The following is an 8,875-nucleotide window of genomic DNA, read 5'->3' as shown; positions in this document are numbered from 1 at the left end:
GAGGGTCGTGGTGTATGTGCGTGTGTGTGTGCGTGCGTGCGTGTGTGCGTGTGTGTGTGTGTGTGTGTGTAGAGCGATTCAGACTAAACTACTGGACCGATCTTCATGAAATTTGACATGAGAGTTCCTGGGTATGAAATCCCCGAACGTTTTTTTCATTTTTTTGATAAATGTCTTTGATGACGTCATATCCGGCTTTTCGTGAAAGTTGAGGCGGCACTGTCACGCCCTCATTTTTCAACCAAATTGGTTGAAATTTTGGTCACGTACTCTTCGACAAAGCCCGGGGTTCGGTATTGCATTTCAGCTTGGTGGCTTAAAAATTAATTAATGACTTTGGTCATTAAAAATCTAAAAATTGTAAAAAAAAATAAAAATTTATAAAACGATCCAAATTTACGTTTATCTTATTCTCCATCATTTGCTGATTCCAAAAACATATAAATATGTTATATTCGGATTAAAAACAAGCTCTGAAAATTAAATATATAAAAATTATTATCAAATTTCTTTTTCGAAATCAATTTAAAAACACTTTCATCTTATTCCTTGTCGGTTCCTGATTCCAAAAATATATAGATATGATATGTTTGGATTAAAAACACGCTCAGAAAGTTAAAACGAAGAGAGGTACAGAAAAGCGTGCTATCCTTCTCAGGGCAACGAATACCCCGCTCTTCTTGTCAATTCCACGTGCACTGCCTTTGCCACGGGCGGTGGAGTGACGATGCTACGAGTATACGGTCTTGCTGCGTTGCGTTGCGTTCAGTTTCATTCTATGAGTTCGACAGCTACTTGACTAAATATTGTATTTTCGCCTTACGCGACTTGTTTTTTGTTCAGTGTAGAGTTTATACTAGATCAACGAGGCCGAAAATCGAAATATCAACACGGCGAAAGATAAAAACGTCACACCGGGTCATACCTAAGACTTTAAAATTGGCAATCTAGTGGCTGATCCACATCCCATTTTGGTGCAATCCCATTTTTGCCGCCGTCCCATTTTTTGCCCCATCCCATTTTCGCGACATTTCACAAGCCAAGCGTCATTTTATAAAATTTATAATTTTGAATGATTAATGAGATGAGGATGATTATAATGATGATGCTATGGATTTCCAATTTGGATTGAGACTACGTGACAGGGCATTTTACTAACATGTCATAACAAAAGCGCAACATCCCATTTTGACACCATATCCCATTTGGCCGCCATGCCGTTTCACCGTATTCCATTTATCCCCCATCCCATTTTCGCGACATTTCACAAGCCAAGCGTCATTTTACTACCGTGTCATAACAATAGCGCGTCATCCCATTTTGACACCATCCCATTTGGCCGCCATCACATTTTTTATTTATTCTTCTTGCCAAGCCTCACTATACTACTATACTGCGTTATTCAATTACTGCCTTCCATAAAAAATTGTTACATTTACCTGAATTTACATGTTGCATGTCTTAGACTTGATGCTCTCTTCCTATGCGCTTTCGTCCTAGTCTCTCCTTGTGGTTGTTAGTACTTTCTTCCTCCTCTCCCTCCCTTTTCTTTTTATCTTCTGTAGATTCCTTTGTTCCTAGTTAGCTCCCCATCCCCATTCTTTCAATTTGTTCTTCTGGTTTATTGTTGTTATGTCCACCATTACGAAAATGTGTGTAATTTAGTACTGTTCTGGTCACGTGATATAAGCATTTGCTTGAGTGCGTGCCCTAGTTGTGTGTTTTGAACTGTTCATGCGAAGAAATCCTGAATAAAACTTTGTTTAAACCAACTAGGAAGACATTCCGTTTACGCCAAATTCCATTTTTGCCACAATCCAAAATGTCGCGAAATAGAGATGGCGGCAAAATGGGATGACGGCAAAACGGCATGGCGACAAAATGGAATGTGGCGCTAGTGGTTTGACACGGTGGTAAAATGACACATGGCCTATGAAATGTCGCAAAAATGGGATGGGGCAAAATGGGATAACGGCCAAACGGGATTGCGCCAAAATGGGACGTGGAGCTAATGGTACATGACATGGTGGTAAAATGACACTTGGCCTGTAAAATGTCGCCAAAATGGGATGGGGGCGAAATGGGCTAACGGCGAAACGGGATTGCGCCAAAATGGGATGTGGAGCTAATGGTACATGATATGGTGGTAAAATGACACTTGGCCTGAGAAATGTCGTCAAAATGGGATGAGAAGAATTGGGATAACGGCGAAACAGGACTAATAGATCCCTTGACTTGGGGTAGTGCGACTCTGTCACTGCTAGCTTTCCACTCGGAGGAAGCGACCGGAATTTCCCAACGATGGGACATCCTGGTAATGAATTTTTTTTTTTTTTTTAATTCTTAAAATTAACAGAGTCGCGCTACCCCAAAAGTCAAGGAATTTTGTGTTTGTCCCTTGACTTTGGAGATGACAAGAAAATATCGGGCGCAAAAACGTGATTTGTAAAATTTTTCACAACATATGTCGCCTAGCGCCATGTATGTGATGAAACCATTCATATAGCTCTGCGGGAGCTCTGCACTTTTGGACGTCCCCATTTCACTGCTGTACAGCAAACATCGTCCCCAAATACCTGTTTGTTTCTAAAAAATCACGCTGGAGGTTGCATTTTATGTAATAACCTCCTGAAATGAGTTTTGACACTTTAGAATGGCATGTAAAATGACACATGGCCTATGAAATGTCGCAAAAATGGGATGGGGGCAAAATGGGATAACGGCCAAACGGGATTGCGCCAAAATGGGACGTGGAGCTAATGGTACATGACATGGTGGTAAAATGACACTTGGCCTGTAAAATGTCGCAAAAATGGGTTGGGGGCGAAATGGGCTAACGGCGAAACGGGATTGCGCCAAAATGGGATGTGGAGCTAATGGTACATGATATGGTGGTAAAATGACACTTGGCCTGAGAAATGTCGCCAAAATGGGATGGGGGCGAATTGGGATAACGGCGAAACAGGACTAATAGATCCCTTGACTTGGGGTAGTGCGACTCTGTCACTGCTAGCTTTCCACTCGGAGGAAGCGACCGGAATTTCCCAACAATGGGACATCCTGGTAATGAATTTTTTTTTTTTTTAATTCTTAAAATTAACAGAGTCGCGCTACCCCAAAAGTCAAGGAATTTCGTGTTTGTCCCTTGACTTTGGAGATGACAAGAAAATATCGGGCGCAAAAACGTGATTTGTAAAATTTTTCACAACATATGTCGCCTAGCGCCATGTATGTGATGAAACCATTCATATAGCTCTGCGGGAGCTCTGCACTTTTGGACGTCCCCATTTCACTGCTTGTCAGCAAACATCGTCCCCAAATACCTGTTTGTTTCTAAAAAATCACGCTGGAGGTTGCATTTTATGTAATAACCTCCTGAAATGAGTTTTGACACTTTAGAATGGCATGTAAAATGACACATGGCCTATGAAATGTCGCAAAAATGGGATGGGGGCAAAATGGGATAACGGCCAAACGGGATTGCGCCAAAATGGGACGTGGAGCTAATGGTACATGACATGGTGGTAAAATGACACTTGGCCTGTAAAATGTCGCAAAAATGGGATGGGGGCGAAATGGGCTAACGGCGAAACGGGATTGCGCCAAAATGGGATGTGGAGCTAATGGTACATGATATGGTGGTAAAATGACACTTGGCCTGAGAAATGTCGCCAAAATGGGATGGGGGCGAATTGGGATAACGGCGAAACAGGACTAATAGATCCCTTGACTTGGGGTAGTGCGACTCTGTCACTGCTAGCTTTCCACTCAGAGGAAGCGACCGGAATTTCCCAACGATGGGACATCCTGGTAATGAATTTTTTTTTTTTTTTAATTCTTAAAATTAACAGAGTCGCGCTACCCCAAAAGTCAAGGAATTTCGTGTTTGTCCCTTGACTTTGGAGATGACAAGAAAATATCGGGCGCAAAAACGTGATTTGTAAAATTTTTCACAACATATGTCGCCTAGCGCCATGTATGTGATGAAACCATTCATATAGCTCTGCGGGAGCTCTGCACTTTTGGACGTCCCCATTTCACTGCTGTACAGCAAACATCGTCCCCAAATACCTGTTTGTTTCTAAAAAATCACGCTGGAGGTTGCATTTTATGTAATAACCTCCTGAAATGAGTTTTGACACTTTAGAATGGCATGTAAAATGACACATGGCCTATGAAATGTCGCAAAAATGGGATGGGGGCAAAATGGGATAACGGCCAAACGGGATTGCGCCAAAATGGGACGTGGAGCTAATGGTACATGACATGGTGGTAAAATGACACTTGGCCTGTAAAATGTCGCAAAAATGGGATGGGGGCGAAATGGGCTAACGGGGAAACGGGATTGCGCCAAAATGGGATGTGGAGCTAATGGTACATGATATGGTGGTAAAATGACACTTGGCCTGAGAAATGTCGCCAAAATGGGATGGGGGCGAATTGGGATAACGGCGAAACAGGACTAATAGATCCCTTGACTTGGGGTAGTGCGACTCTGTCACTGCTAGCTTTCCACTCGCAGGAAGCGACCGGAATTTTCCAACGATGGGACATCCTAGTTATGATTTTTTTTTTTTTTAATTCTTAAAATTAACAGAGTCGCGCTACCCCAAAAGTCAAGGAATTTCGTGTTTGTCCCTTGACTTTGGAGATGACAAGAAAATATCGGGCGCAAAAACGTGATTTGTAAAATTTTTCACAACATATGTCGCCTAGCGCCATGTATGTGATGAAACCATTCATATAGCTCTGCGGGAGCTCTGCACTTTTGGACGTCCCCATTTCACTGCTTGTCAGCAAACATCGTCCCCAAATACCTGTTTGTTTCTAAAAAATCACGCTGGAGGTTGCATTTTATGTAATAACCTCCTGAAATGAGTTTTGACACTTTAGAATGGCATGTAAAATGACACATGGCCTATGAAATGTCGCAAAAATGGGATGGGGGCAAAATGGGATAACGGCCAAACGGGATTGCGCCAAAATGGGACGTGGAGCTAATGGTACATGACATGGTGGTAAAATGACACTTGGCCTGTAAAATGTCGCAAAAATGGGATGGGGGCGAAATGGGCTAACGGCGAAACGGGATTGCGCCAAAATGGGATGTGGAGCTAATGGTACATGATATGGTGGTAAAATGACACTTGGCCTGAGAAATGTCGCCAAAATGGGATGGAGGCGAATTGGGATAACGGCGAAACAGGACTAATAGATCCCTTGACTTGGGGTAGTGCGACTCTGTCACTGCTAGCTTTCCACTCGGAGGAAGCGACCGGAATTTCCCAACGATGGGACATCCTAGTAATGAATTTTTTTTTTTTTTAATTCTTAAAATTAACAGAGTCGCGCTACCCCAAAAGTCAAGGAATTTCGTGTTTGTCCCTTGACTTTGGAGATGACAAGAAAATATCGGGCGCAAAAACGTGATTTGTAAAATTTTTCACAACATATGTCGCCTAGCGCCATGTATGTGATGAAACCATTCATATAGCTCTGCGGGAGCTCTGCACTTTTGGACGTCCCCATTTCACTGCTTGTCAGCAAACATCGTCCCCAAATACCTGTTTGTTTCTAAAAGATCATGCTGGAGGTTGCATTTTATGTAATAACCTCCTGAAATGAGTTTTGACACTTTAGAATGGCATTTAACGCTCATTGAAGTTTTAACAAACTTTCTAACACCTAAAACATTCATAGCACGGATAACATAATTCTAGCTCTGCACTTTTTGTACACATACGTCCCCATTTGACTGCTGTACAGCAAACATCGTCCCCAAATGTCTGTTTTTCTAAAAATCACGCTGGAGGTTGCATTTTATGTAATAACCTCCTGAAATGAGTTTTCACACTTTAAAATGGCATTTAACGCTCATTGAAGTTTTAAGAAACTTTCTAACACTTAAAACAAAAGAGACCCCAAATGCCTGTGTTTTGAGCAAGATGGCATTTTGATACACAGCCGACCCCAAATGACTGTAAAACCACCTATGTGTGTGTGTGTTTGTGTGTGTGTTTGTGTGTGTGTGTGTGTGTGTGTGTGTATTTGTTTATGTGTGTGTGTGTGTTTCAAAGAAAAAGTTTGCTGAGTTCTTTGCAATGACTTTTTCATGTTATTTCTATGAAGCTGAAATTGATTCATAAGACATTTGCATTTATGAGCAAACATTCTACACATACATGAAGAAACATTAGTTCTTAGATTGTCTTTCTTATGTTAATTTACCTTAAATATGAGCATTTTATGTAGGGAACAGTTAGAATAGATGTTTATATCTGAACATTTTGTTTTATTTTTTACATTTCAGTCTTGAGAAGAAAATAATAATGTTGTAGTTCTATTAAAAGATGGACAAAGGAACTGTTTTGGTCGTCAATGTGATCACTTTTGTTATTTGATTTGAAAACAGTGAGAAGTTATGATGAATATTTGAAGAAAATAGTTTTTTGACATTTTCCTAAAATTTCACGATTTGGGGGTAGGGGAGAAATATCTCATCTGGTGTCGCAACAAATCCTCTCAGGAATTCAAAATGTGGCTTGAAATTATCCGAAGGCATTGTAGTTTCTAAAAAATGAAACAGAAAACCCAAAGTTGTTGAAACCTTTTACTCATCAAAGTTGACAAGCTTTGCTCACTGTGAAAATGACGGTTTGAGCCTATCAAGCATCACTACAGCCAACCTATCAAACATTAAACACTGTAATAGGTATTTTTTACAAGATTAATGATCAACTTAACTGTTTTGATTTAAAAAAAAGTGGTTCTCTGTTCATTCATTGCAGCTGTGCATTGTTGTGATTTCACAGAAAAATTTAGCGTTCGAGGGGGTACCCTTAAACAAAGGGGCATAAGTAGTAGTGGGAATGAGTTTTTTGTGGCGAACTTGATAAAACGTGTTCAGTAGACCCCAATGAATAGCTCTAGCCTACTGAAGCTGGATCCTGAGGGGGGTGCACGGTAGGCCTAGCTGGCTTAGAGCCTATATCTCTGTCTCTGTGTCTCTGTCTGTCTCTCTCTCTCTGTCTGTCTGTCTCTCTCTTTCTCTCTCTCTCAGCCAGTGTCTCATGGTGTTCTCGCTGTTGATCACGTGCTGCTCCTCTCTCCCCCAGGGAACCATGACGACACTACCGACCTTGACCGCGCTTGCCGTCTTCTCCCTGTGGACGCTGGCCTCCTTCCTCTGTCACAAGTCGGCCAAGCTGGCCATGGCACCCTACGTCACAGACATGACGTCGATCACCGCTGTCGTCATCCCGCTGGGCCTGACGCTGGTCCAGACGCTGTGTTGCTGCGCCACCGTCCAGCTGACGTCATTGAGAGGTCCGCTGTTCTACGTCATGGCGGCGTCCCACTTCCTGGCCACGTGGGCCACCAACACCAGCCTGGCCTTGACCTTCGCGTCCTCCGCCATGGCCATCAAGATGCTGGAGCCCGTGACGTCAGCCTTGCTGCAGCGCCTGGTGCTGAAGACGGCGATGGGGGCGGAGGGCGTGGTGGGCATGGTGGTGGTGGTGGTGGGCGCCATGCTGTACGTGGGCAACCCGCTGTCCAGGCAGCCAGATCTCGCGCGCCGTGCTGATGGCGCTGCTGTCCAACGTCACGCTGGGCGTCCGCAACGTGGCCCTGAAGCTCAACCACGGAGACAGCCCCGGCAGAAGTCGGCTCCGTCCCCCGCGAGCCCTCGCCGCCTTCGCCGCTGCTACCGCGGGCCTCGTCCTGATCACGCGGATCTTCGTCGTCACTGACGCTGCAGTGGCTTCATCGCACGAGCCGCAGGACTATTTTCTCCTGCTTTCATTGGCTTCCGGCGTCTGTCACGTGACCTACTCCTACGTCTCGACCAATGTGGTGCTTCGTTACATGTCGGTGGTGAGCCACGCCATTTTGAACATCGTGAAGCGCGTGCTGGTTGTTGTGCTGCTGCACGTGGCAGGGCGGCGCTCGGCCTCCATGTGGAACTGGGCGGGGCTAGCGCTGTGCACTGTGGGACTGCTTATGTACAGCAAAGAGAAGATTATGACGTCACCGGCTGTGGACACTTCCGTGACGTCAACACCTCATGACCTCGAAGGAAGAAGCGTCAGTGAAACAGGTTGGTCTTTGTTCTTGGCTAGGGTATTAATAAGGCCCCCCCCAAAAAATAGGCGTGGTTAAGGTAACATAGCCAAAAAAATTAGGGTAGGAAGGTAGGCAATCACTTTTTTTATTTTTTTTTAACTTTTTTTTCTAATGTGTACAAATTAAACCTACTTGACAGGGAAATAAGTGTGCGACTCGAGCTCTTTGGCTTTCATTGCGTTTTGTGAACTCGTTTTTTTTTTTTTTGTGTGTGTGACAAATGTAATAAAAAGTTATGGGGTCGGCCCCTAAAAATAGGGTAGGTCGGGTTACCGTAACCACACCTATTTTTTTCAGGTCTAATAATGATTGTCAGTAAGTGCTGGTGTCACATGACTAATGTGAACCAGTTGATTGGCTAATGGCGATGCGCTAAAACTGTTAGCGCACTCTTGGAGTGCGCTAACTTTTCCACAGAGCGTATTCTTCCGCCCTTTGCCTGAGCGAGACTGTGCTCTCATCCTCAGAATTGATTAATGACATGTAGCTTATATTCTCCACAATACCAAATGACCATCAATTCCCTGCTTCTCAATTAAAGCAGAAGTGGGTTTTTTTGACAGATTGCATGTGCCTGTGCTACAGTTGCCACTGATCTAAAAATAGAACCCGCTGTGTCTAATTTTTCAGTTTCGACTTGCGAAGATTCCTCTCATAATTATGCCATGTTAGTGGCATGTAGCTTATTATCCACATTACCAAATGATGAGTTAGTATACAATTCCCAGCAGCTAACAGAAAACACAAGTGT

The 8,875-nt window shown here is 43.5% G+C and overlaps 1 protein-coding gene across 2 annotated transcripts in view; it reads left to right on the top strand.

Moving 5' to 3' along the window:
• The first annotated feature begins 7,567 nt into the window (after nucleotides 1-7,567).
• Nucleotides 7,568-8,875, top strand: part of LOC138979915 (uncharacterized) — a 32,337-nt gene continuing 31,029 nt past the window's right edge. For both annotated transcript variants that reach the window (XM_070352690.1, XM_070352691.1), the window contains exon 1: nucleotides 7,568-8,098. In XM_070352690.1, coding sequence (XP_070208791.1) covers nucleotides 7,585-8,098 — 514 coding nt within the window. In that variant the 5' untranslated portion in view covers nucleotides 7,568-7,584. The remainder of the gene's footprint in view (nucleotides 8,099-8,875) is intronic.

The sequence above is a fragment of the Littorina saxatilis genome, linkage group LG11 (genome assembly GCF_037325665.1).
Source record: "Littorina saxatilis isolate snail1 linkage group LG11, US_GU_Lsax_2.0, whole genome shotgun sequence".
Taxonomy (NCBI): Eukaryota; Metazoa; Mollusca; class Gastropoda; order Littorinimorpha; family Littorinidae; genus Littorina; species Littorina saxatilis.
This window is presented reverse-complemented; position numbering and strand designations above follow the sequence as displayed.